Raw genomic sequence first — 27,947 nt, 5'->3', positions numbered from 1 at the left:
CAGAAGGCAAAGGGGTTCTGGGACTTGTGGGGTATGGGGCCATCAGGAGAACATGTAGCTGCTGCTACCGTAAGCCCCAAGTAGGGTTGTGTCTTTAATTTGGTGTGTGTATACTCCTCTTTATTAGTGGATAAATATTAGAAAATCATCTCTCAGAAGGTGTGGTCAGGGGCAGACTGGGCTTACCCAGCCGACTAGGGGCAGGCCCTTCAGGGGGTCCTGGCGTGGTCTGCAAGGTGAGGCTGTCCCGCCAGGGCTCATACACCAGGGTGTAGCTTTCTGCCCTCTTGATAGTGAACTTGTAGGTACGGTTAGGCAACAGGTTGTGAACATCAAAGGTGCAGGCAGCCACAGGGACTATTCCACACTGTGTACACTCCTGTTGTGTCCTCGGTTCCAGCAGCTTGAAGCGCAGCTCATACTGCTCTGGCGCTGCTGGCTGGATGGTAACAAACCAGCGCAAGCTGACCCAGTCCTGATGGGCCACTGACTCCTTCCGGTCGAACATAACTGGCATCTTCGTGCTCAGCATAAGCCGGATGTGTGGAATTTTGGTGGCTCCAATGTCAGATACCAGGCGGTGCTTGACATGCAGGTGCCCTGGTACCATCATGGCCAGGAAGTTGTCCATGACAACTGTCAGGTCTGCCAACTGCTGTTCCACAAGCCCCCAGCCTGCCAGGAAGGGCCGTGGGTCAGGGGCCTCGAGTAAGGCATCCAGTGCTGCCCGGCCCTGGTCCAGCTGCTCCAGTAGGTCCCCGAGCAGCAGGAGCTGGATCTTGGTCTGTGCTGTACCCACTTTCTTCATGCGCTGAAACTTCCAGGGATCGATGAGCTGGAACATGGTGTTAGGCAGCACCAGTGGGTTCTGGTCACCCAGGGCCAGGTGCTTAGGGAGGATCTCAATGTAGTAGGAACACTTCTTGAGCAGCTGCATGCGAGCATGATGGCGCTTGAGCAACTGGGGGCTCAGGTCTGTGGTCAGGAACTCACGCAGCACATTGCGGCGCTCCATGAATGTCCTCCAAGCCTCTGGCTCCAGCAGCTGCTGGTCCTCTGCCTCCTCCACCTCCTCTGAGTCCAGGAAGGAATGTGGACTGTCCAGCTTCATTTTGTCCAGGGCCAGGCCTGTCACCTGGAAGTTCATTGTCTAGGAGCTGAGGGTAAGAACTAGGCATCAGCTGTGACGATCAGATTGGCTCTGCCTCCAACCTAGGCCTTCTTTCTGCCCCTCATCAGACTCTGCCTCAGAATGACCTCTGCTCTCCCCTGGGCCACGGCTCTCTGATCAGAGACCCCTGGAGGAACAGAATAGTAGGCTGGGTACTAGGCAAAAGCAGACGATAAACAGGAAACTTAATCAAGGGGCGAGTTAGTCTTTTGTGGTGATGAGCTAACAGGGCTTATCAGAGAGTGGGCTAGAGGAACCAGAGTAGCTGGGGAGAAGCTCTGGGATGTTGGCTAGTTTTGAGACAGATCACAGGGCTCAGGTTCCTCACCTAACACAGGTCTGTGGAGAAGCTTAGAGTGATCCTTGGTGCAAGGATGGATAATTTCCCATGCATCCCAGTACTCTCCAGAGACCTGGTACACTGCGGCACCACAGATGCTCAGGGATGAGGCTAACCAAAGACAAGACTCTACATCATCCTCACACAGAGAGGGACCTTGTGTGTCCAAGAACAGGGTAGATCTCATCCCGCCCTCCCACAGATGGGGAATCTAAGGCTACAGCTTGGTAGGTTGGTCTTCCTCCATGGTCACTTTTGATTTTGACATAACATCTCACTCTGTTGCCCCAGGTTGCCCTCCAACTCCTGTGCTCAAGCAGTCTTCTCATCATACCCTTGAGACTCCAGGAGTGTGTGCTCCTGTATACAGCTTATCCCAAAGTTGGAGCTGTTGACTCCAGAGTCAGCCCCCTTTCCTTGTCCCCATACCTTTCCCCCAAATCTGGTTGTCTATGGAGAGGCTGGTGTGCCACAGAGCCCAGCAGCCAGAGCTCCCTGGAGAAAGGACCAACAGCCTACTAGCTGTCCCTGGCACTGGGCCAGTGGCTTCACTTAGAAATCTCCAGTGGTGGAAACTGGGCTGGCTTGGATGAGTGAGAAACAGAGCTAAGAGACTGGATGACTAGCTCAAAGGCACGCAGGTGGATAGTAAGGTTGATCCAAGTTCACCCCACTTCCCAAAGACCAATTCAAAGTGATTTGTGTGAATGGGGGTTGGGGGTTCGGGGGTGCTGGGGAGAGGCAGGCATCAGAAACAGCAGAGAATGGTTCCTGGCCGGGTGCTAGCTGAGATCAGGGCCCCAAGACCCTGAGCCAACGCAGTTCATTGCAGCTAGAAAGCTCAATAGAAGTCTCCAAAACTAAGCTATCCTTTCACCCCGCCCCCTCCGTGGAGACTACCCACCCGGAGTTCCTGGGCACACCTCCCAAACTCCTCTACCTACCACTCCTCTTCCGGATCACCTCCGTGAGCTCCAGCCCCCCTCTGCAAGTGCCTGGCGGCCCGCTTCCTGTGCGGAGCCTAGCCAGAGCCGCAGGGTGCACTGCCAGATCCGCGCTCCCCCTGCCTCAGGCCTACTTGTTGCCATGGAAACCACTGGCCCTTGTGACGCTGTGCACATCCGGCCCAGGTGTTGGGAGCTCTTGATTTGAAGGCTAAGTTTTGATATTCGGCAGCATCGATTTGTGCCCAGAGCCCCACGGACTCGAAACAAGCTCAACCTCAGCCCGCGTCACCGGCTAGTGGAATTGTTCCGCGGCGGCTCCGTGCCTCGCAGCAGTTCAGGAGCCACTGCGGTGGCTGGGTTGACAGCTTGGCTTGCAATGGGGTCCCCGCAACGCGGGAAACTGGTGTCTTTGAGTGGGACAGAGCTGACTTCTGGCTCTCAAGAAGCCCACAGACGCCAGTGGAGTGCAGGGAAGGGCTACTTGCTTGACATTCCAAGCCAAGCGGTGGCCTGTGGGTCTCAAGGAAGATGAGAAAGGAAGTAATATAGCAGCAGATGGCTAGGATCACCTCAGCAAGCAGTCAGCAAGGTGAAGGGTTCTGGCTTTCCCAGGCCTCCAGAAGCTCATGATCTGTCCCCTCTAGTCTGGATAGACAGAGTCTCCATAGCTCTAAGGATCCTCAAAGGAATTCCCAAGTTGTGAGTCATTCTCATACTCTAAACTGGGCTTTGGAACCCTGGATTTACTACCCAGATCCTTCCTCTTTAAGGAAGGAGCTTGGGGTTACTCCTAGCAAGGGTCTTAGGGTCTCAGTCACCTGAAGGCTGCTGACTCTTTTCCGCTTGGCCAGTCCTTCCAGATTGGGTTTGTCTGGATTGAGTTACTTCGTTGTAACTCAAGTTTGCTACCAACTTGAGTTACAGCCAGAGCTCCCAGCCCTCCTGATGGCACCTGACAGGCGGCGGGGCGGGCGGGGCGGGGTGGGGTGGGGGGTAGGTTGGCGGGGGAGGGGATGGGAGGTAGTTTTCCTATCTGCCAACCTATATTGGCTACAGGCCTCAAAGGCCCTGTAGCAGGAGGAGGGAGGAGGAGGAGGGGGAAGAGGAGGAGGCGGAGGAGGAGGAGGGGAGGAGGAGGAGGGGAGGAGGAGGAGGGGAGGAGGAGGAGGGGGAGGAAGCGATGGGTGCTGGCTCTGTGCTCATCTAGGCTAGTCGTGGTGGCCAGTTTGAGGGGTCTCAGGGACAAGAACTAGATTATTTGGAGAAAGCGATGCCATCTGAAGGTCCAGGAGGGAAACTGGCCCCTGGGGAGTAGGAGAGAATAAAAAGCAGCAGGAAGAATCCCAGCTCCCCAGCTCTTCCTCAGGAAGGAGGTGGGTGAGGCTCACTACTCTGTTCTTGGGGCTTGGGCTTGCTCTGGGCCTGTGAAAGCTCCTCCACCTCACTCGATCCCTCTTTTTCCCCCATTCCTAATTTTCTAATTTTTTATTTTCTTAGATTTATTTTGTTTTGTATATATGAGCATTTTACCTGCACGCCTGGCACCCGCAGAAGCCTGGTATTCACAGAGGTAAAAGAAATAAAAACAAAATTTTTTCTTTCTGGTTTCTTTTTTAAAGATTTATTTAGTGTATATGAGCACACTGTCACTGACACACCAGAAGAGGGCATCGGATCCTATTACAGATGGCTGTGAGCCACCGTGCTGTTGCTGGGAATTGAACTCAGGACCTCTGGAAGAGCAGTTGGTGTTCTTAACCGCTGAGCCATCTCCTCAGCCCCCATTTCTTTCTTTTTAATTCTTTATTTTATGTTCATCAGTGTTTTGCTTGCAGGCACACCAGTGTGAGAATGCCAGAAGACCTGGAACTAAAATTACAGACAGGCTTGAGTCCCTTTGTGGGTACTGGGAATTGAACTTGGGTCCTCTGGAAGAGCAGCCTGTGCTCTTAACCGCTGAGCCATCTCTACAGCCCCTCTATTTTTTTTTAACTAAAATTTTCCATTTTGAGTTTGCAGATTCACATTGTTGTTGTTGTTGTTGTTGTTGTTGTTGTTGTTGTTGTTGTTGTTACAGGGCGTTTCTATGTAGCCCTCACCAGCCTGAAACTCTATAGACCAGGCTGGTCTCAAATTCAGAGATCTACTTGCCTTGGTCTCCCAAACACTGGAATTGAGGGAGCATGCCACCATGCTTGGCTCATGGCAGCTGTAAGGAATGATGGCCCTATATCCTGCGTGTCCTGCATCCATTTTCCCCAGATGTAAATTCCTGGAAAACTGAAGTACAAGATCATACTAGGACACAGGGACAATCTGTGGCCACAGAGACACCTCCTGGAGCTCATCTTGCACTCAACCCCTAGTTTCTTTTTATTGCTGTGATAAAATACCAAGACCAAGGAAACTTGTAGAAGAGTCTATTGGGACTTACAGTTTCAAAGAGTGAGTCCGTGACTGTCATGGTGTGGAGTGCGGGCAGCAGGCCTGGTGCTGGAGCAGTAGCTGAGAGCTTATATTTTTATCTGCAAGTAGGAAGCAGACAAAGCTAATTGGGAATGGTATGGGCTTTTGAAACCTGAAAATCTTCCCCCAACTGACAAACCTCCTCCAACAAGGCAAACCTAACCCTTCGCAGACAAGCCAACCAACTCAGAGCTGTGTCAAGTGTGTGGGCTTGTGTGGGGGTGGGAGGCATTCCCATCTAAGCCACCACACTCCACTCCCTGGCCACCGTAGGCTTGTGGCCATATCATAATGTAAAATGCATCTAGTCCAGCTCCAAAAAGTCCTCAGAGTCTTTTAGTAGTCTCAGCACAGTCTTGGGGCTGGAGAGACAGGTGGCTCAGTGGTTAAGAGCACTGACTGCTCTTCCAGAGGTCTTGAGTTCAATTCCTGGTAACCACATGGTGCCTCACAACCCTCTGTGATGGGATCTGATACCCTCTTGTGGTGTGTCTGAAGAACAGCTACAGTGAACTCACACATAAATAAATCTTTTTTTTTTTTTAGGATTTATTCATTTATTATACATAAGTACACTGTAGCTGTCTTCAGACACACCGGAAGAGGGCATCGGATCTCTTTACAGATGGTTGTGAGCCACCATGTGGTTGCTGGGAATTGAACTCAGGACCTCTGGAAGAGCAGTCGGGTGCTCTTTTTTTTTTTTTTTTTTTTTTTTTTTTGGTTCTTTTTTTCGGAGCTGGGGACCGAACCCAGGGCCTTGCGCTTCCTAGGTAAGCGCTCTACCACTGAGCTAAATCCCCAGCCCCAGTCGGGTGCTCTTAACCGCTGAGCCATCTCTCCAGCCCTAAATAAATCTTTTAAAAAAAAAAAAAAAGTCAGTCTCAAGAGACTTCAGGCAATCTCTTCATTATAATCCCCTGTAAAATCAAAACCAAAAGGCAAATTACGAACTTGCACCACACAGTGACCCACGGATTCTCTTCCTGCTCTGATCTTGGCGAGGGACTGAACTCTTTCCTCATCTGTAGGAGTCGGGGAAGCCAACTCCTCTACTTCAAGGCTTCTTTGACAGCAGTTCTCAGTCTCCTGCCTCTCAGCCTTTCCTCCAGCTGATAAAAGGTCTGGGAACCAGGACTGAAGACTATGTCCTCTGCTCTTGACCATCAGCCTCTCTTTGGGCTCCAGCTGCACATAGAATGTGCTGGATTCCCTGAGATGTGGACCTGGTGCTTTAGGAGCAAGGGATCTGAACTCAGTGCCCTGGATCTGACCTCACCATGGTCAATGCAGCAGACGGAATCTCCCTGTGGCTTCATGGCCTGAAGATAGGAAGCTTAATTTCTTTTTTAAAATAATTATTAACATTCCCAAATGCTGCTCCTACTTTGGTCCCTCCTTCACAGAGTCCCTCCCCCATCCCCCTTCTCCTTTTCCTCCCAGAAGGTGGGACCCCTCCCCGCCTAGGTATCCCTCAACTCTAGCATATGAGTCTCTGCCAGATTAGGTGTATCCTCTCCTCCTGAGACCAGAAAGGGCAGCCATGAAGATTGAGCTGCCTGTCTGCTACATATATACCAGGGGTCCCTGTTCCAGCCCATGTATGCTCTTTGGTTGGTGGCTCAGATTCTGAGAGCTCCCAGGGGTCCAGGTTTGTTGACTCTCTCGGTCTTCCTGTGGGGTTCCCATCGACTTCTGGACCTTCAGTCCTTCCCTGTTCGGCTGTGGGTATCTGAGGAAGCTTACATCATTCACATTGATGACTTGGGTAGGAAAATCTCCATTTATACCTGGCAAGGCAGGTAGAGACAAATTCTCCTCAAGGCTGGTGGGTGTGGGATTCAGGGATCCTCCTGGTACTTCTCTAATTTTGTATTTATAATTACCATGTCTGTACACCCACTTCCAACAGGCTATATCTCTATGACATGTACCTTGTACCTTAGGGCTCCATCCCTTTGTGGCTGCTCAAGCCAAGAGCTGGGGTTCAGCCACTTGGGAGGCTGGGAGGACAAAGCCAGTGAATCCCTAGGTATCTCTGGTACACCAGAACTTACAGATGCCCCAGATGCTTCAGAGAAGCATCTGTAGATGGAGAAGGAACAGGAACCACACCTGTTTGACATGTTTGAAGTGAAAAAGGTACATGAAGGGTCTGTAGCAAATACATTTGGAAGCTTAGTTGTATCCACTCAGGGGCTGTGCTTGGGAAAGAGACCGCAGTAAATGGGCAGAAAGCCTGCAAGTGAGGTCCCCCTCAGATTAAAACATTCTCAAGAACAGAGCTGGCTGGAACCTTGTCTCTCTTACCTGACAGTGAACAACTGGGTGGCAGGCAGCTTGCTTCATTGTACAGAATGAGAATCTGGGACTGGGTAAGAGGCTGTGTGAGGCTCACCCACTGCCCTTCCTTTGCATGCTGACACCAAGTCAGATACCCAAACTGAGGTCTTAGATGTCTGAGTCTCCTCCTCCCTGCAGCGGTATTAAGCATCCCCATGATCACCTATGTGCCTGGCCGTTCACTGATCCCCTGGAGATTACTACCAGCATGTCGTTTGACAACACAGGAGTCAGGATAGCAAGAGCTTACTGTGTACTGAGTGTTTGCTCCAGATGCCACCGCTGACTTGGACAGGGTGAATATAGCTATGGCTACTTGCATCTGACCCTGAAGGAGGTGGGAGGTGTTTTAAGTTAGAGAGCCAATATTTAAAAAGCCAGTGGGGTTGGGGATTTAGCTCAGTGGTAGAGCGCTTGCCTAGCAGGCGCAAGGCCCTGGGTTCGGTCCCCAGCTCCGAAAAAAAGAAAAAAAAAAAAAAAGCCAGTGTTTCACAGAAATACAGCCTCTAGCGATGAACTGCTCCCTCTGTCGACCCTTCTCCCAGGGAGGATGCTGATTGCACTTGCCCAGCTACCAGGGCAAAACAGACCCCTGCAACCTGTGCCTGTATGACAAGATGAAAAGGGTAGCTTGTTCCAGAAGGCCCTCCCCACTACACCGCCCTTCCTACACGCTCCGCCCAACTGTCTCACCCTAGGAGCCAACTGGGACACGTATCTCAAACCCAGCGGCTTTAAACCCCAGCAGAGATCCAGCTCATCAGACCGCATAGCTGTAGAAGAATATGTAGAATAGGAGGAGCCACCTGTGTGGTCCTGGGACGGAGGTCACTATCCGCTCCATTCATTGATCCACCATCCCGGATACTGACAGGTCCTGAGTGCCTGATTAAGGAGCACTCTGTAGTGACCTCCGGGGTTAGGGTTAGGGTCCGTGTCACCTGTCACTTCCCATCCGGTGTTAAGAAGGGACGTGGGCAGGAAGCCCAGGATAAGCCTGGCTGTCCCACCAGCCTTTCCGGTTTCTCTCTTGCACCCTGGGCTCCTGGAGCATGGCTGTAGTGCTCAGTCTCCTCAGCGGCAGCACGGAGATCCCAGAGTACTGACCCAGAGTCTGCTCCATGCGCCTTCGTCCGCAACCAGGCCCCCTAGGCATGGAGCCCTTCCTCCGGAAGCGGCTCACTTTCTTGTCCTTTTTCTGGGATAAGATATGGCCAGCGGGTGAGTCGGAGGAAGACATCCCCAGGATCCAGGGACAGGACGACAACCCAGTGCCGGAGCAACCAGCTGCCGTTGAACCTTGTAGCTTCCCAGCCCCACGCGCCCGACTCTTCCGCGCGCTCTACGACTTCACTGCTCGATGTGCAGAGGAACTGAGCGTCAGCCGCGGGGACAGACTCTACGCCCTCAAGGAGGAGGGGGAGTACATTTTTGCCCAAAGGCTCTCTGGGCCACCCAGCACCGGACTAGTTCCAGTCACCTACCTTGCCAAGGCTACCCCGGAGACGCCCTCAGACCAACCGTAAGTATCTGGGCTTCGGAGGTAGAGCTGCTAAAAGGCTGACAAGCCCAATGAGTAAGTCAGAGGTTTTGAGAGTAGGAAATACCTGCTTACAGTCAGCGAGGGCTTACTGAGTGCCTGCTGGCACTGGGCTGAGCAGACAGGTGTGGCAGGGCAGTTCAATAGGAAGAGCTGCACTGCTAAGGGGTTGGGTGGGGGACCCAGGAGTGAACAGGTCCAGGGAACCTGTTGTTCCATAGAACAGCTACTCATCACAGTCACTGCAGGACCCTGCCTCTATACAGAGGTTGTTACAGTATACAGTGAGTGGTTACCGCTTCCAGGCCAGGGGCTGAGATTTGAGACAAGCTGGAGGGGGAGGAGGAGGGAGCGCACACTACTTCTAGGTGCTGAAAACCAGGCCAGAGTCAAGTGTTTGCATGCTCCTCCATTCATATTCACCCAAACACCTCAAATGGGTCTAAGCATAAGGCAGATAGAGCCCTGACTTGCTTTGCTCAGTGGGTATGGGGAAGAACTTACTCTTGGCCCTCAAGGCTGGGCAGTCACTGGCAGTGAGTGGCATACCAGGAGGGTCATGCTGCAGGGTTCGTGCTAGGCAGAAATAAGCTGAAGGCTGAAGAGCTGCCCCTGGTCTTACACCCAACTGGTCCTGACCTGAGTCCTCAGGTCCTAGTGTTGCTCAATTCATCTCTAGCCTCCTGAGGACCCCTCAGCAGTTACAACCTCCCAGGAGGTTTTGTGTGGCTGGGGAAGCAGAGCCACAGGAAAGGGATCCAGACACAAGCCCCATGCCTGTTTGCTGGAAGAGGTCAAGTGGCTGTTTTGATGGAAGGGGTATGGGACACAGAACTTATGAACAGTCCTGTAGGCTGCTGGCATGGAAGGCTGGGCTGGGATCCTGGAAGTAGGGTTGCTAGTGGAGAGCTAATGACTGCCTGACCTGGAGATCAAAGAGCTGACCACACTTAATGGTATCATTAGTCCCAGACACCTGGCCCCATCATCTAGGGAGAGACCCCTGAGGCATATCCTCCACAGTTCAGGCTGTCACAGAAGCCCAGCTGTATCCCATAGTCGTGTATACCCTGTCATAGCTTCAAGGAAAGGCTGGGGCTATGTTGGAGAAACTCCCATTTCTGGTCCTCCCAAACCCAGTCTTGCTGTACTGAGAAGGGACCTCAGTGCTAGGGGCTCTTCACCTGCCAGAAGATCAGGAAATCTTCTCAATTCTCTGCTCACCAAATCTGTGGGGTCCAGCTTCTAAAAAAAAAAAAAAAAGGAAAAAAGAAAGAAAGAAAAGAAATGGATGGAGTCATACCGGATTTACCTGATGTGACTTAGCACTCAGGGTCTGGTCCACCTAGGCATGGCCCTTCAGAGGGCACGAGGTACTTAGAACACCTCCCCCCTTATTTTCTACTGTCTGCCTCTGCTAACATCCTGCCCACTCCAGCTTAGTCTCCCTCTTCTGCAGATCTCAGCTCCCAAGTAGCTAACCTTCAGATGAACCATGCCCAGCCAGGTGACACCTAGGGTCCTCGGCCATACTAGAACTCTATGGGTACTTCTGGAGCAGCTCGTTGGACTCCCACAGTGATTTAGTAGTTTCAAGTTTGGGGTTTTGGTCTTTGGTGAAGCCTGGTAGTATATCAGAGTAATAGAACCAGTGGCCCAGGTGAGTGGACAGTCATACCTATGTGAAGGGGCTTCCAGTCACCTGATGGTGGTGGCCTGGGACGCCAGCTTCAGACACTGGGCACATTCCTCCCTGAGAGACAGCAGGGCAGTTGAGGCCTCACACCTTGCCAGGGTCACATGGTTGGGCCTGAAAGAAGACTGTTATGTCCTGGATTTGCAGTTGGTACTTCAATGGGATCAGCAGGACTCAGGCCCAGCAGTTGCTCTTGTCTCCTGCCAACGCACCAGGGGCCTTCCTCATCCGGCCCAGCGAAAGCAGCATCGGGGGATATTCTCTGTCAGGTACTTGAACAACCTCTCAAGACTTCATTTTCCTGGGCGGGGGGGCGTCTTGCTCAACCCTCCCAGGTCAGACCTACTTGACCTTGGGGCAGTTGATTCCTACACTAGCAACCCTTCATACAGACATGCTTGTTAGCAAGCAACCTCCCTCTCTCTCTCTCTCTCTCTCTCTCTCTCTCTCTCTCTCTCTCCTCCTTCTCTCCCCCTCCTTTCCTTCATTCTTCCCTCCTTCTCTTCCTTCCTCCCTCCCTCCTCCCTCCCTCCTTCCCCTCCTTCTTCCCTCCCTCCCTTCCCCTCCTTTCTCCTTCCCTTGCCTCCCTCCTTCCTTCCTCCCTTCCCTCTCTTCCCTCTTCCTCCCTTCCTCCCTTCATTCTTCCCATCCTCCATCCCTTCCTCCCTTCCCTCCTTCCTTTCTTCCTCTTTCTTTCTCCACTTCCTCCATTTGCTACCTAGTAGAGTTAGCATTCCATTAAACATGAACCTATTTAATACTCTGTCACCAGGGCTCCCTGACTGTCCTGGGGCCTGTATCTTGACCATGCCCCCTCTTGCACAGACCATTGTCCACCTCAGCGACCCCATGGTCAATCAGAGCGAAGTCACTTGAGATGCTGGGCTGTGGGTGTCTGAGGCAGGTGTAACCAAGGCACTGGTTTCCATTTCTGTCTCCAGTCAGGGCTCAGGCCAAAGTCTGCCACTATCGAATCTGCATGGCACCTAGCGGCGGCCTCTACCTGCAGGAGGGTCGACTCTTCCCCAGCCTGGATGCATTGCTAGCTTACTACAAGACCAACTGGAAGCTGATCCAGAACCCTCTGTTGCAGCCCTGTGTACCCCAGGTGGATCTGCAACTTTCCCCATTCCTGGGGACCACCAGGAACCCTGCCTTAGAGTCTCTTGGCAAGCGTCTGGCCTAGACTTGACCAGGGAATAGCCGGTGTCCAGTGGTTTGTTTATTCTGATGGAGTTGCCAGTTTTATCTACTCTGAGGCTGTTAGAAAGTTGGGGAGCCCCAAGGGGTATAGGATGCACCCAATTCTGCATGGCATCATGAGGAGTCAAGGCCAGTGTGGGGAAGGCACCCACAGTTGCTCCTAGCCCTGAGGGCAGAAGCTGAGAGTAGAGATACTATTTCTCCCAGTATCTGGTATTACTGGGTCCAGGGCAGCAGTCTGGTTTCTCTGGTTCTGTAATGACAGCCTAATGACAGCCTAGCCAGGTTTGTAATGAGTATTTGTGAACGGATGTCCGGCTCTGGTAAAGGGGCCGCTTAAGTTCCCAAAACAATTAGCCTCCTAGCTCTGAGCTTGGCCTCCTGGAGGTCCACACTGGTCTCCCCTTTGTCCTAACCTGGGCCTGGAGTAGGAGTGCACTGGGGAGGGAGAGGCTAAGGCCTGATGCTGGGACTTTTCCTGAGATTCCCAGGGGGGCTAGGTTCAAATAGTAACTTCATCTTCCTGCCCACTCTGCTACGGGAGTCTAAGGCAGCACACTGAATGTCCCTTCCCACAGATGCCCTTGGCTCAGGACGAGTGGGAACGGCCACGTTCAGAATTTGTCCTTCGGAGAAAACTGGGTGAAGGCTTCTTCGGGGAGGTGTGGGAAGGCCTGTGGCTGGGCTCTACACCTGTGGCGGTGAAGGTAATCAAATCAGGTGAGGCCCTGTAGCATTGCCCTCTGACCCTGGAGCCTGGGGCAGTGGTGGCCCTGCACAGTCCTGGAGCAACATCTTTTTTATAGCTGACATGAAGCTGGCAGACCTCACCAAGGAGATTGAGGCACTGAAGAGCCTGAGGCATGAGCGGCTAATCCGACTGCACGCTATATGCTCCCTGGGTGAACCCGTGTACATCGTTACTGAACTCATGGGCAAGGGCAACTTGCAGGTCTACCTGGGCAGTGAGTAGCTTCTACTTGGGCAGTGGATGCTTTCCCTTCCCCCACCCTGTAGCAGTCACATCTGCCAACCCCTACGATAACATCACACCCTAGGTCCACAAAGAAGAATCCTTAAGCATTTGTAAGAGACACATGCAGCCCAGGTTGCAGACACCTGGTCCCACTGAGGCCAAGGATCTGGTTCAGGCCTAGATTTGGTGAAAGGCTATGTAGTCAAATCCTGGTCGTTCTGAGGCTAGGGCTGCCGTACAAACAGTAGAGGTTCCCTTTGTGTCACTGACCTCTGATATGCTCAGACCCAGTCCAGGTTGGGTAGTATCTCCCTTGGGAGTACAGGCAGGTACCGAGAAGCAGGTTGTGCTTGAGGCCTTGTGGTGACTTCCCTTTCCGTGCTATTCATTGTCTACTGGGCCTTAGTAGGTGCCGCTCTCACTCTCTCAGAGATGGGAGAATCAAGGCACGGAAGAAGCATGTGTGTGCACATGCACTTGCCTTGCTGGGCATCATCCTGTGCCATTATGAGGACCGCCACCCAGCCCTGACCCCTGAGCCCCTCTCTCTGCAGGCCCTGAGGGAAAGGCCCTGAGCCTGCCTCATCTACTGGGATTTGCCTGCCAGGTAGCTGAGGGCATGAGCTACCTGGAGGAGCGGCGTGTTGTCCACCGCGACTTGGCTGCCAGGAACGTGCTGGTGGGGGATGACCTCACCTGCAAGGTAGCTGATTTTGGCCTGGCCAGACTGCTCAAGGTCAGTGGGGCTCTGGGCTCCTAACCCCTACAGAGGGGAAAACACTACTCTGAATTCCCAACCGTTACACCTCATCCCCAGGACGACGTCTACTCCCCAAGCAGTGGCTCCAAGATCCCCGTCAAGTGGACGGCACCTGAGGCTGCTAATTACCGTGTCTTTTCCCAAAAGTCAGATGTTTGGTCCTTTGGCATCCTGCTGTATGAGGTCTTCACTTATGGCCAGTGTCCCTATGAGGGTAAGCCATCTCAGAGGAGATTATGACTCATCAGGGAAAGTCTAGTCTGAGGGAGGTGACCTGGAATCCAGTCTGAGGGAGGAGATGTATGGTGCCCTGGGAGTCACTGACCCACAGAGGTACCAGGGTAGGGGCTGGAGTACCAGCACAGACTGGTCATGCAGAGGTTGGGAGTAGGATAGTCTCTTTGGTGGCACCTGGGCAGCAGAATCAAGGCAGCTGCTGTCTGGTCCTCTTGCTGGCCCTTTATCAGGAATGACCAACCACGAGACGCTACAGCAGATTAGTCGTGGATACCGGCTGCCACGCCCAGCTGTCTGCCCAGCAGAGGTCTACATGCTCATGGTGGAGTGCTGGAAGGGCAGCCCTGAGGAGCGTCCCACCTTTGCCACACTGAGGGAGAAGCTGAATGCTATAAACAGACGCCTCCACCTGGGCCTCACGTGACCAGGTCTCTCCAGACCCTTGGGCAGCAGCTAGGGCTGCCACTTCCTGAAGGCTGTCTCCCAAGGAAATATTTGTCACTCATACCCGGGAGATGCTATACAACTGAGAATGACAGCAGCCTCTGGGCTCCCACACTGGGGCTCCTTCACTGACACAGTCTGGTACTCACATGTGCACACTAGAGAGACACATGTACCTACATGTGCACACCAGACGGACTCGTGCAGACTGAGCCTGGTCATGAGCACTCACTCAGATATGAAGGTCGATGTGCTCCTCCTGGCATAGTCCCCAAAGTGTTGATAAAGTATAGAAGAGGAGCCGCACGGACGTGCTGGACAGACAAGTACCCACAGAGCCAGCAGTTTCCTCCTTGCCCTCAACGCTGCTCCCTTCTAGAATCAAGGATGAAAAGCCCACTTTCCCCAGGTCTTACTGTGGATTAAGTAGCCAACACCAGGGCTGGCTGTATGCCAATACATGCTATGTTCTCTTAGGAAACAGCAGCAGCATCTGCCCCTACCCAGTGCCCCACGGGTACTAGTAAACCTTAGGAACACAAAGTCAGCTTCAATAAACATGTTCTGTCGGTTTCACATTCCGGCTCCCCGAATGGAATGCTGGAGGCTTTCGAACGCAGGAGGGAGAGTTAAACGGCAGCCCACAGCCAGAGCTGCATTACAGTGTGGACCTCGTGGCATTAATGGTGGACACTGCTAGAGCTAAGCAAGCAGTCCTTTCCATCTCCCTGGCTTGGGATTGAAGCCAGAAGGCTCCTCAGCTTCAGGAAGGGCAGACTGGCTGTTTGGAGGTCAGCACACCCATGCCTTCTCTACATGCAGAGGAACGGTGTTTCGAGAATGTTTCTTTGGATGATGGGCAGTGAGTGGTTTAGGAGGCAGAATTTTCTGGCTGGTGGGATTAGGCAGATTTAGGTAGGACGTTGACAACCACATAAACTACTCTCTGGGGCAAAGCCCCCAAGGGCCACTTTTTGAGGGTAACACCTTGAGAAGTTGGGCCCTTGATCATACCACAGTTCACGGCACTCAGGGGCAGCATACTTAGCAGGAAAGGCATGGGGGCTTTGCTCAGGGACCCAAGACCATTTCACTCTCCTACCAGTTGTACCCAGAAGGCTGTGGGGCAGAGAGACTGGCAGTCCCTAGAGGGGATGAAATTTGGGGCCAGCTTTGCACTCACCAAAGCCAATTTGCCCATGATTACATTTGTAAAGTGGCTAAGAGGAAGCTGGGAACCGAACCTCATGTGTAAAGTGACCCCTAAGCTAGAGCAAAGATTTTGGGGGTTAGCCAGTCATGGGCTTTCTCACGGGAGGCAGATTTGAAACAGGATGGTCCTAGGAGCTATGGAGGCCAGGCTGACAGAGAGCGCTAACATTGGTCTTTATAGGTAGAAGAGGCAGTGGGATTGGGCTGAGGGATTGCCCTGCCTCTCCTTAGCCTGCAGATCTGATTGAGGGAGGTGGAAGGGAAGAATCTGCACTTGGCAGTTGGCTGTTTATGGGGTTCCTGCTTTGCCAGCACACAGAGCAGAAGTGTGGTCCTAAGGGCTTGTATGGCACAAGACAATAATATTCTGATATTAAGGGGCTACCATGAGTCAAACTATGAGGGCTCTAAGGATAGGATGGCTCAGTCTGGAAAGAAGGATGGTGCTAGGATTGTAGTCAAACCATGGAAGCTGGTTTGACCTGATCCTGGCACATTCCTGGGCACCTAGTCATCCAACGATGAGCAGGTTTGGCCCTCCTGGGGAGAGGCCAGGGACTTTTGGGCTACCTGATGTGTCATCAATAGAGCTGCCCACGGGTCTCATTTAGGGACATGTGGTTGTCCAGGACATAGCTTGAGCTCAGAGGCTCAAGACTTGAAGACCCTGGAGGAAACCAGGAGGCAACTGTGGAGTTCTTGAGGCTGACCTCTGCCACTAGCAATCCTTATCCCTTTCTTCTTCCTGTATTGATTGATCGACCCTTCCCCACACCTTATGGGGAGCTGAGCTAGGCTGGGTAGGTGTGAAGCTACTGAGTAATGCATGTTGCTGTTCTTAATCCCAATAGGAAGTGGGTAGTGCTTTGTCTCTTCCATGAAAGAAAACGCGAGGCCTGGCACAGTTCTCGGAAGTAGAACATTCATTCAACATGTGGGCCAGAATTTGATCCTCAGCATGAAGTAGCATCCCCCACCACCACCCCCACTCCCACCACCACCACAGCACTCCCCCACCTTAAAAAAGAAAAAAGAAAGAAAAAGAAAAAAAAATCATTATTTCCCAGGTCACTCACCCTTATAGACTTTTCAATTTCCTTTCCCGTCCTGGGTGTGCAGGATCACCCAATCATGAACACAACAGGATCAGCCAGAGTGAGAAGGGTTGCCAGGGCCACTCTGGAGACAGGGAATCCTTGGAGCTCTCAAGGTTCAACAGGAGGAGGAGGGACAGACTGGAACAGTCACAAGTAGGGCTACTAGGGATTGGGTAGCATGGGAGGTGAATTAAAAGAGGCCCGGGGGGGGGGGGTTGGGGATTTAGCTCAGTGGTAGAGCGCTTGCCTAGCAACTGCAAGGCCCTGGGTTCGGTCCCCAGCTCAAAAAAAAAAAAAAAAAGAGAGAGAGAGAGAGACCCTGGGGGCCGCAGAGCAGGAGGGAAACCTGGGAAAGAGGGTGGTGGAGCTGTAGAGGCCCTGGTGGTGTGGGCCCTTCCTAGCCATTACTCACCCTTTGTGTCTGCCCCTTTTGTGTCCTTATCTGGAGGATAGGACAATACTTGCTTCTTGATCTGAGGTCTATGGACCACAGACACATCTCCAAGATATCAGAAAGCATTCTAACCCAGCTCACGACACACACAGATGGTCATGCCCTCATACCCCTTGGTTCCCTTTGGCTCTCCAGCTGTCATGCTGTGGTCTAGCATGCTGTCATGGCTGGCTTCTCCAGGATAGACTGTATCTGAATGTCCTCAGCTCAAGGAACCTGAGTTGTGGCAGAAGCTCAGGCTGGGGTATGTTCTTTAAGTTCACAGGTCTCATGCAACCCTCACCCCCTCAAGCCCCACCAGTTTCTTCTTTGTCTCCAACTCATGCCCTGCCCGATTTCCTTGATACCATGCCTAGATCTAGTCCTGTTAGCATCTAGAGGGTGGACACCTGCTCAGGGAGGCGGCGGTCATGAATGTCAAGTCTTTCAGGGGGACGCTTTCTCCTTTGGCAGGAGGGACCAGCCAGTGTAAGGGAGTTTGTTTTTGTTTGCATGTAGAAGAGCCATTGCTTTACTCTCTACTCTGTTCTAGCAACCTGCCCACCATCTTTGAAATCTCCCTCCACTGCTCCCCTCCCCTTCCTTTAGCTCCAAGACTCACACCTCAAGGGGACAAGGCTTCAGTTGATACCTGTGTGCTCCCCATCTAATAGGGTATTCTGTGTAACTGTGGCTAGGTCTTGTCAAGGGGTTGTTTAGCTGACAGGCTTTCACCGAGTGTGAACACATAGCATGGTCTTATCCTGTAGATAAAAGAACAAACAGGGGCTAGAAGGGCCTTCAGGGTGGAGCTAGGTTAGTCCATCTCCAATCAGTGCCGGGTGTGGCTGCTCTCCTGCCCATCATAAGGAAGTAGGTGTGACTGGCTTTCTGGGAAAAGTTCCTCCTACCTCTCCCAGCAGTAAGTGTCTACAAGTAGGCCACAGTTGGCTCTGCCACTAAGCCTGCCATGGTGTCTTTGGACAAGGCTCACCTGGGTCCTAAGTATGTGGGCCTCTGGGACTTCAAAGCACGAACGGACGAGGAGCTGAGCTTTCAGGCAGGAGACCTCCTCCATGTTACCAGGAAGGAGGAACAGTGGTGGTGGGCCACCCTGCTGGATGCGGAAGGCAAGGCCTTGGCTGAGGGCTACGTGCCCCACAACTACCTGGCTGAGAAGGAAACTGTGGAGTCTGAACCGTGAGTGGCCCTGGGGAGTTGGCACAGAGGGAGGGGTGGGTGTCCGTGGGCACTGGAATGGACTGGGGAGGCCAGAGGGTGTAAGATCCTACTTGACATTCAGCTGGTCATACTCTGATCCTTAACATTCTGGTACACAGTGTTGCTGATGGGGCTATGCTTCTGAGCAACACTTGGGGACAGGGTCTCTATTTTGGACTCACCTATGATCACTTCCCAGCCATAAGTACTGCTCTGCTAGGACCCAGATGGGTCCAGAGGGGCCTGATGTGGAATTTTAAGATGTTGTCTGTGAGGGACAAGATCTGTGTGGGAATTCAAGAGCTGTTGGGGGTGTGAAGTTTGCTCATTTTCCAAACAGCCAAAACCAGATGTGCAACTTAGTTAACTAGGGAGAAAGAAGGCTGCTGGGGCACACCTATTTATATCACCTGGCAGGGGGCATATGTTGCAAACACCACAGTGGTAAGTGTTTACATGTTCTCTGAGGCACCCTAGTCCACTGTTCTTGGCCTCCCACATATCTGAGCCCTTGGAGGCTTTGAGGAACTACAATAGTGACTAGTATGGGCATGTTCACAGGCACCCAAGGACCCAAGCTACGTAGGTTGCTCTGGGCTAAGGCTATGAAGGGTCCAGCAGCAGCGGTTTCTTACTGTTTTGCTCTTGAGACCCCCCCAATGCCTCATCTCACAGTGAGTACCTATGGTGCTCAATGAAGATTGTGAACACACAAACAAGAAACGAATACTAAATAGTACCTAGGACAGTTCCAGAGACAGAGACTCAAGACAGAAGTGAGGTAGGCATGGGTGGTGCGCATAAAAGAATGAGGAGAGCCAGGTGCCTTGAACACTCGGGAGGTAAAGGCAGGTGTTTATCACTAAATTCCAGGGCAGCCTGGTGTGTGTGTGAGTGTGTGTGTGTGTGTGTGTGTGTGTGTGAGAGAGAGAGAGAGAGAGAGAGAGAGAGATCAGACAGATAGAGACAGAGAGAGAGAGACAGAGACAGAGACAGAGACAGAGACAGAGACAAAGACCATGTGGCCAATATAGCAAGGGCAAAGGCCCTGAGGTCCTGAGAATCTAGCACAGGCAAACATGTCAGAGGAGGGGAGGGGCAAAGCAGAGGAGGCAAAGTGGTCAGAGGGGAGAGTGGGGCAGATTCTGTACTCTGCAGGACCCGAGCAGGTGGGCTTCAAGGGCTTGAGCTAGATGTTAAACTCTTTTTTTAAAAAAAAGATTTACTTATTTATTATATATAAGTACACTGTAGCTGTCTTCAGACACACCCGAAAAGGGCATCAGATCCCATTACAGATGGTTGTGAGCCACCATGTGGTTGCTGGGAATTGAACTCAGGACATCTGAAAGAGCAGTCAGTGCTCTTAACCACTGAGCCATCTCTCCAGCCCTAGATGTTAAACTCTTACGTGGAGCCTATGATCTGACAGCTCTTGAGGGAGTTGGAGACTCCGAGGGCAGAGATCACCCATGGAATTCCAAGGACTTTCACCTGTAGTTCAGTTCAGGCATATCTCCATCCCTTTGGTTGGAAGCCAGTATGATAAAATGGCTTTGAATGGGAGAGTATGAGCATGGGGGCTACCGTGTCTGTGCATGTACATAAGGGCGTGCTTATCAGAGTGTATGCAAGCTCGGGTTAGTATGAGAATGTGAGTGCACGGATGGGTACACACACAAGTGTGCAACATGAGGACATGGTCAGTGCAATGTGAGTGCACAGTTGTGTGTGGAAAATATCTATCAAACATGCACTTGTATTTCAGTGCATGTCTGTGCACACAAGTGCACATGTGCAAATGGCTATGTGGTTATATGCACATGTATGTGAAAATATGAGGCAGGAGGCAGGACCAGGGAGCTGCTGTTGAGACTTGTCTCCTGCTTCTGGGCCAAGGCTGGTATCTATAGCTTAGGGCCTACAATGTGTTAAGGGACATTCACAACATAGAATTGCTTTTAAAGGGGAGGGGACTCTGATCCCCAGGTGGTCATCATGCAGAGCAGGGTGGAAGGCAGTGTTTGCCTGTCCCACTTCTGAGCCTCCGGGACCTTTCCTGGTGTCCAGAAGCAGACATTTAGGACTCTCAGGATCCATGATGGGCAGAGAGGCCTCTGTAGGGTTGGGAGCAGCACAAGAGGCAGCTTAGCTGGAGTTGGGAGTGTGAGACGGGAACCAGAGGTTATCTAGGACTCCAGGTAGGCAGGGCAAGGGTAAGTAACAGAGACAGGATGGGTGTGGAGCTGGGGTAGAGATCGGCTAGGCTGAAACTGAGCCTCTCCCCTGCAGGTGGTTCTTTGGTTGCATCTCCCGCTCAGAGGCCATGCACAGGCTGCAGTCTGAGGACTACCCGAAGGGTACCTTCCTGATCAGAGTCAGCCAGAAGCCAGGAGCAGACTATGTCCTCTCCGGTACTGCTTCCCAGACCTCCCCTTGCCTGTGCAGAAAACCAGTCACTCCTCTTCAAGTTGGGTGGTTTTCCTTTGCTTTTGTCATGGAAGCCAGGCTTCCACAGGGGTTTCTCTGTTGCCCAGTAACCTGGGAGTACCGGAAACAGAATAGCCATGGTTTATGGCAGGGGTGCCAGACAATGTCCAGGCTGGGAACAGGGGCAGGCAAAGTGGGGTGTTGGGGGACATACAGGACAGGATGCCTACTCACATCTCCTTCTGCCGGCCACCCACCCCAGTGTGGGATGCTGAGGCTGTTCGACATTACAGGATCTGGAGGAACAGTGCGGGCAGGCTGCACCTGAATGAGGTGGTATCCTTCTCCAGTCTGTCTGAGCTTGTGAACTACCACAAGACCCACAACCTGTCCCCTGGCCTACAGCTCTCCATGGCCTGCTGGAAGGTAGGCCACTGGCTCCTCTGTGGCATAGTTGTCCAGGGTCAGACAGGTGGAGTACAATATGGGGAAGGGGGTGAGGGCTCGGGACATGGCATTCTCCTTGGCCCATGGCATCTTCTCGTATTCCACTGACTTACCAGAGCTCAGATGTGCCCCTGCTGAGTACCAATCCCTGACCTTGGTGGATGAAGGCAGTGGCAATTTATGCAGGATATCCGGACACTACTATGCTGGATCGGGCTCTAAATTTAATAATAAATAGGACTCCTCCTGAGGGGTTGGGGCAAGCCCTTCCTGAAGACAAGTTGGGCAACCCAACCCCCATTCCTACCACTGCTATTGCCCTTTCTGTCTCTCCAGCTCAAAACTGAGCCCTTGCCCCACTGGGATGACTGGGAGAGGCCGAGGGAGGAGTTCACGCTCTGTAAGAAGCTGGGGTCTGGCTACTTTGGGGAGGTCTTTGAAGGGCTCTGGAAAGGCCTGGTCCGTGTGGCTGTGAAGGTGATCTCTAGAGGTGAGCAGGTCCGGGCCCAACTCAACTTGGTCGCATGCTACTCCCCCACTAGTCCTTCCAGCAGGCACTTCTAGTCACACCCTACTGAGGATATCCCAACATACTTACTGGGCACCCACAGCATCATGGTGGGAGTAACTTCTTTCAATCATACCGGGTTGTGTTGTTTGTCTGTTTGTCTGTTTGTTTTTAAACAAGTCACTGGAAATTTGTTTCACCTAAAATCCCGACTTCACCCTTAGGTTTATACCTGAAATGTCGAGAATTAGGTCAGCCAGGGCTTTGAAAACATCCAGCTGGGAAATGTTGACTTTGGCAATGGTGGCTTGGGACACTGAGGCCTTGGTGTTGTACTTGGAGGCCAGCCTTTGTCTTCCTAGGCTGACCATACTTCCTGACTTGCTTCAGGAGGTCTGGGCCTCCTGCTTGGGGCACAGGTTGAGGGCTGTATTCACTGAGGTTGATGTCTCTCAGACAATCTCCTGCACCAGCACACCTTCCAGGCTGAGATTCAAGCCATGAAGAAGCTGCGACACAAGCACATCCTGTCGCTGTACGCTGTGGCAACTGCAGGGGACCCAGTCTATATCATCACGGAGCTCATGCCCAAGGGGAGCCTGCTGCAGCTATTGCGGGGTAAGTAGAAAGCTCCATTTTCCTTTTCCAGGGTGAAAGTGTTGGAAGCAGTAGGAGACACACACAAAGGAGCCAACGGATCTGCAGATCCTACCTGTCCCTGCCTGACCTACAAAAAACAGCCAAGAACTCCCAGATGAGCTTGTTGTTTTGTTGTTTAAGAAGCTAGAATTTTAAAGTGGTGCTTGGTGGGGGGCTGAAGAGATAGCTTAACAGTTAAAGGCACTTAATGTTCTTGCACAGAACCAGGGATTAGTTCCCAGCACCCACATGGTGGCTCACAACACCCCTAACTCTAGTTCAAGCGCCAGGCATGCATGTGGTGCACAGACATACATACAGGCAAAATATTCAGGCACATAAAATATTTTTTAACACTAAAGATGGGAGCCAAGCACAGTGCATATGTATTTAATCCCAGCACTTGGAGGCACAAGTTCTGTGCCCTGTTCCATCCCTTGAGCACTCAGGAGCATGCTTCTGGGATCATCTCCTGGAGACACTGTCCACAGGGAAGGCAACATCCACAGACAGTGTGCTACAACATGTCCAGAGCATGATGGCGGTTCTTCTAGCAGGGGTCAGCATCCAGGGAGGAGCCAAAGGCAGCTGGGTGTGACTTTCAGGGATCAGAGAGTGGACATCAGTCTCCCAGGCTGCTTTCTGTATTTGAGGCCAGCCTGGTCTACAGAGCAAGCTCCAGGACAGCCTGGGCTACACAGAGAAACCCTGTCTTGAACCCTTCTCCCCTCCCCCACCAAACTAAAGATAGACAGCAATCAAGGAAAGACACGCACACGCATACCTGTGCACATACCCTCAGTAACAAGTACACGTATTACATCACACGCATTGCAACACACAGACTATATCACCTCATTACATCACACAAACTACATCACCTCATACACAAATCTTTAAAAAAAAAAATGGCTGGGGAAATGGCTCAGTTCATAAAGTCATGAGGACCTGAGTTTTTGAATCCCCAGAACTAACGTAAAGGCAAGTATAGGAGCAGGCACCTAGGTTTCCACGGTGAGATGGGAGGCAATGGGAGAATTCTTGTTTTCTTTGGCTCAGTAGCAAACCACAAAACCCTCCTCAAACATGTCACTGGTGAAGACTAACACCCAATGTTGTCCTCTGACCGCCACACACATACACACATACATTATACATATATAACAAAGGGGGGGGGGGAAAGCAAATGATTTATTACCTACAAAAAATCTATTCATTGCTGATCATAAAATTTGAAAAAGTACAGAAAAGAACTCTCCCTCACAGTTTCTATCCCCACAGTTAACTGAGGTCACTTTACTCTATAGGCTTCTGTAGCTCGTGACTTGCATCAGCCTGCCAGCTTCTCTCTCTTTCAAGACCTGCTGTTCGGTCACACTTATACACATTTATACCCAGACCTATGTAAAACACTGATACACATGAATACATTCACACATGGCACAGACACACCTGCACGCATGTAGACACAACGGATCTCACCCACAAGAGGATACCATGTTTTCTTCAGCACAAACCCAGACCATCTCTATCTGTTGAGATGTTGGGTATGTAAAGACGCCACCCAACTTCATACAAGAGGGAGAGGGAAAGAGATACCGAATGATCAGACCTTGGGAAAAGGGTGCGTATGTACCCTTGGGGAGGGGGCCCATATGTATCCTTGGGGAGGGGGTGCATATGTATCCTTGAGGAGGAGGTGCATATGTACCCTTGGGGAGGGGGCCCATATGTATCCTTGGGGAGGGGGTGCATATGTATGAACATAGCATTTGGAAGAGTAAAGTTGTGTAGTCTGCATGTGTCATAGAATGAACTTGATCTCATGAGCAATCTCTGCAGGAAGAAGTCTTCAGAGATTAAACTCACGCCCCTTGTAGGTGTAGCACTCGCTGGCTGTGCACTATCTGGAGTGTTTAGTGGCTACGAACCAAGAATATCTCATGGCAATGCTTTTACTTTATGAGTCCCAGAGAGGGTGTCAAACAGAGACTATGGGTGTGCTCTTTGCCTCTGGGTACATAACTGTGGAAGGCCTGGGCCTTCCCGCTTTGTAGTTAAGCCAGACCGGCTGCTCTTTGCTGTAGACTTTACAGTCACAGCAAATGACGATTGGTCTCCGGCCAGCTGACTCTGGCCTTTGATCACCCTACAGACTCGGATGAGAAAGACCTGCCTATTTTGGAACTGGTGGACTTTGCATCACAGGTTGCCGAGGGCATGTGCTACCTGGAATCTCAGAATTACATTCACCGTGACCTGGCTGCAAGGAACGTTCTCGTTACTGAGAACAATCTCTGCAAAGTGGGGGACTTTGGGCTGGCCAGGCTCGTCAAGGTAGGCTTCTCGGAGGTAGAAGCCAGAAGTGGGATAATGGGGTTTTGTCTCCCAAGCCTTGAGCTGAACCTAGCCATAAACAAGATGATTTCTTGATAGGGTGGTGTTAACAGGCAAGCAGGTGGCTTTATCCACACAGCCACAGCCTTGTTCATGTCCCATTGGTCTAGCTCTGAGTACCTAGCCAGTCAGTCATGTACCTTGATGTTTTCCTGTTTTTGTGCATTGCAGCTCTGTTCTTGCCTTCCTCTAACCCAGAAACCCAGTGAACTGCACTTTAACTGATACACAGGGCCTAGCCATGATGGTAGCAGCATTGGTGGTAGCTACCTATGGTAGCAGTGGGCTGGTGTCAGTGGGCCAGACAGCAATAGGCAATGTGGTTGTCCCTGCCTACCAGGACCTTGGAGTCTGTGCTTGTCAATGCTACACAGGAAGAGTACAAGTGGCCGCTCCCTCTAGTGTCAGGTTCTACCATAAGACATCTTACCACAGGAGGACATCTACCTTTCCCGTGACCACAACGTCCCCTACAAATGGACAGCACCTGAGGCACTTTCCCGAGGGCATTACTCCATCAAATCGGATGTCTGGTCTTTTGGTGTTCTCCTTCATGAAATTTTCAGCAGGGGGCAGATGCCCTACCCAGGTATTGCCCCAAGAATGTCTCTAGGGGTGGACAAGCAGTGAGGTGGAGTCAGGCAGGTCTTGAATGGATGACAGAGATGATAGGAGGTGCTTCCCAGGGCCTCAACCAGACCCCACCCTTGTTCCATCCCTTGAGCACTCAGGAGCATGCTTCTGGGATCATCTCCTGGAGACACTGTCCACAGGGAAGGCAACATCCACAGACAGTGTGCTACAATATGTCCAGAGCATGATGGCGGTCCTTCTAGCAGGGGTCAGCATCCAGGGAGGAGCCAAAGGCAGCTGGGTGTGGCTTCCAGGGATCAGAGGGTGGACATCAGTCTCCTAGCTCTCATTTCTCTTCTCCCATGGACCACAGGCATGTCCAATCACGAAACCTTCCTGAGGGTGGATGCCGGCTACCGCATGCCCTGCCCCTTGGAGTGCCCACCCAACATACACAAGCTGATGCTTAGCTGTTGGAGCAGAGACCCTAAGCAGAGACCCTGCTTCAAAGACCTGTGTGAGAAACTCTCAGGTATCACTAGGTATGAGAACCTGGTCTGAGCTCCTCGGCTGTGGCCAGGACCCACAGAAGAGGGCCTCGTGGTTATCCTGGATTTCTACCGAAGGCATGCACCACCCTTCAGTTTACTGAGAAGAAGGGGTAGGGAACACACCAAACATATCTTAAACACTGAGTGTGGTCAAGGAAAGAAAGAGGCAGCAGCCATGTTCCTTTCCCATTTATCCTCCTCCAGGAGGCAGTACACAAAATCCAGGAAGTCACTCTCTGGCTTCCTCATCCCTTCTCGCAAGACTTCATGTGACGGAGAAGCCAAGAAGAGTCTAGGCAATAGTCTTTGTGGAATTCTTGCCATATCACTTTTAGAGCTTGACTGCCCACAAACACATAGCCCACCCATTAGTGCCTTAATTCTGCAGGATCTTATGCCACGTAAAACTCAGAAGAAGTTTGCATGATTTTCTCTTTATAACCTTGGCTTCGCTGGAGGAGTCTCGCCTAGGAAGCTCAAGACAGATAAAATGATATGAAATTTCCGCCCGGCAGTTTCTGATGCCCACTGGGGGGTGCTTGAGATACTCAACCACCCGGAGGCTGCAGAAGCAGAAGAAAAGGATGACGGAACCAGGAGGAGCCAGGAGTTTTGTTTGTTTGCCTTTTCCAAGACAGGGTTTCTCTGTGTAGCTCTGGGACTCATCCTGTAGACCAGGTTGGCCTTGAACTCACAGAGACTCGCCTGCCTCTGCTTCCCAAGTGCTGGGACTGAAGGCAGGTGACACTGCTGCTGCCTGGCAGAGTGAGGACTCTTAACCATGTGGGCAGAGGCAGCTCTTCTGCGTCTCTGCCTGAGGTTCTGTACTTGTTTCTAAAGTCAAATTCAACCTGGGCTTGTGAGTCTTGTGTTTAGTTTTAGAGCTCCTGGTTCTTTCCCTTCAGAGATGTCTTTTATCCCTGAGCTCCTCAGGCAGAATTACCCTCATGCTCGGTGCCCTCCTCTGCTTCCCGTTTGGACCTGAGTTTTCCCAGGTGGCTCTGGCCCATGGCTGCTTTTCCCCATGTGTCTTCAGTGCTCTTGACCCATGAAGTCCACACAATCTGCTCTCCATGTCATCTCCTTATATACTTGGACATTAGAACTCCAGTTCTGGGGGAGTATCCCAAAAGCACCTACCCGAGGCTACCTTACTGAAAGTGGACATGCCCCTCTGATCACGTCTACCAGACATGTCCAGACTGGCCTCTCACAACAGGTGAACATGCTGCAACCTCCCTTGCAGAAATGTCTTCTCCGTATCCTAGAGATGACACTGTCTGCACTGCTTCCTGTAAAGCGGTTCTCAGGGATGTGACGTCATTAGATAGGGAGAGCACAGGAAAACAGTTGGAAACGGGGCAAAGGAAAACCCTTTGAACTAAATCTTCTGCAAACATATTCATCAAAAAGTTTCCCCTCTCTCGGAAACTGAATCTTTCATTTTCACCAAGAACAGAATTTGGGCCAGACTTGGTGGCACCCATCTTAAATCCCAGCACTTGAGAGACAGAGGTAGGCAGATCTCTGTGAGTTTGAGGCCAGCTTGATCTACATAGCAAATTTCAGGATAGCCAGAGCTATACAGAGAGACCCTGTTTCATAAAAGAACAAAAATAAAAAAAACCCCACAATTTGTATAAAAATCCAAGCAGACATAAACTGAACCAGGACTAAACATTCTAAAATTAAAGCTGTAGGGTCTCTGTACATTTGGCTATTTGCAAAGTCCTCCCCCACTTACAGAGGGGACAACACTGGGTGCACACCTTTAATCCCAGCATTTGGGAGGCAAATGCAGGTGTTATCTGTGTGTTTGGGGATAGCCTGCTCTACAGAGTTCCAGGACTGCCAGGGCTACATAGTGTGACCCTGTCTCAAAAACAAACAAACAAACAAACAACAAAATAAAAAAATAAACGACAGGGGTTGGGGATTTAGCTCAGTGGTTGAGCGCTTGCCTAGCAAGCGCAAGGCCCTGAGTTCGGTCCCCAGCTCCGGAAAAAAAAAAAAAGAGAAAAAATAAATAAATAAATGACAAATCTCTTACAGTTCTGTTTGGGCTGATCTAGATAGAGATGAGTGCTTATTAAATATCCCTAAAACCTCTCAGAAATATAGAAACAAATGTCCTCAAAGATCATATGATCTAGAATAATCTTTAAGAGTGTTGGTAAAATAAAAACAGGAATGTTTCCAGACCTGTCAACACGGATACAGTGTAGCTAGCTAGTATAGTATGACCAGTGGGTCTCCACCTTCCTAATGCTGTGACCCTTTAATACAGTCCCTCATGTTGTGGTGACTCCTAACCAT

The 27,947-nt window shown here is 51.4% G+C and overlaps 3 protein-coding genes and 1 long non-coding RNA gene across 5 annotated transcripts; 2 read left to right on the top strand and 2 right to left on the bottom strand.

Annotated features, from left to right (window-relative positions):
- Positions 1-98: 98 nt before the first annotated feature.
- Positions 99-2,724, bottom strand: Fndc11 (fibronectin type III domain containing 11). 2 transcript variants are annotated; one of them, XM_006235792.5, is made up of 2 exons: positions 2,456-2,724; positions 99-1,298 (listed from the first exon to the last, which is right to left on the bottom strand). In XM_006235792.5, the coding sequence occupies exon 2, from the start codon at positions 1,145-1,147 to the stop codon at positions 146-148; it is 1,002 nt and encodes a 333-aa protein (XP_006235854.1). In that variant the 5' UTR covers positions 1,148-1,298; positions 2,456-2,724; the 3' UTR covers positions 99-145. The 2 variants fall into 2 exon arrangements, with proteins under 2 accessions (XP_006235854.1, NP_001128092.1); NM_001134620.1 differs by having other exon boundaries at positions 102-1,157; positions 2,456-2,521.
- Positions 2,725-4,049: 1,325 nt separating this feature from the next.
- LOC108350541 (uncharacterized) lies at positions 4,050-8,631 on the bottom strand. Its single transcript, XR_001837437.3, has 3 exons — positions 8,375-8,631; positions 4,893-4,983; positions 4,050-4,327 (listed from the first exon to the last, which is right to left on the bottom strand). It is a non-coding gene; the product is annotated as an uncharacterized LOC108350541 (long non-coding RNA).
- Positions 8,295-14,699, top strand: Srms (src-related kinase lacking C-terminal regulatory tyrosine and N-terminal myristylation sites). The gene is given in 8 exon segments (NM_001011961.1): positions 8,295-8,789; positions 10,651-10,772; positions 11,445-11,611; positions 12,285-12,426; positions 12,513-12,671; positions 13,237-13,418; positions 13,500-13,656; positions 13,910-14,699. Coding segments are annotated over 8 exon segments (1,524 nt in total). The 5' UTR covers positions 8,295-8,388; the 3' UTR covers positions 14,104-14,699.
- A 2,845-nt stretch (positions 14,700-17,544) lies between these two features.
- Ptk6 (protein tyrosine kinase 6) lies at positions 17,545-26,136 on the top strand. The gene is made up of 8 exons (NM_001108968.1): positions 17,545-18,065; positions 20,379-20,500; positions 20,779-20,942; positions 21,300-21,453; positions 21,928-22,089; positions 24,266-24,447; positions 24,943-25,096; positions 25,454-26,136. The coding sequence occupies exons 1-8, from the start codon at positions 17,836-17,838 to the stop codon at positions 25,639-25,641; spliced, it is 1,356 nt and encodes a 451-aa protein (NP_001102438.1). The 5' UTR covers positions 17,545-17,835; the 3' UTR covers positions 25,642-26,136.
- Positions 26,137-27,947: the final 1,811 nt, after the last annotated feature.

Source organism: Rattus norvegicus, chromosome 3, assembly GCF_036323735.1.
Source record: "Rattus norvegicus strain BN/NHsdMcwi chromosome 3, GRCr8, whole genome shotgun sequence".
Classification (NCBI taxonomy): Eukaryota; Metazoa; Chordata; class Mammalia; order Rodentia; family Muridae; genus Rattus; species Rattus norvegicus.
Note: the sequence above shows the minus strand (reverse complement) of the source record. Positions and strands in the feature narration are given on the sequence as shown.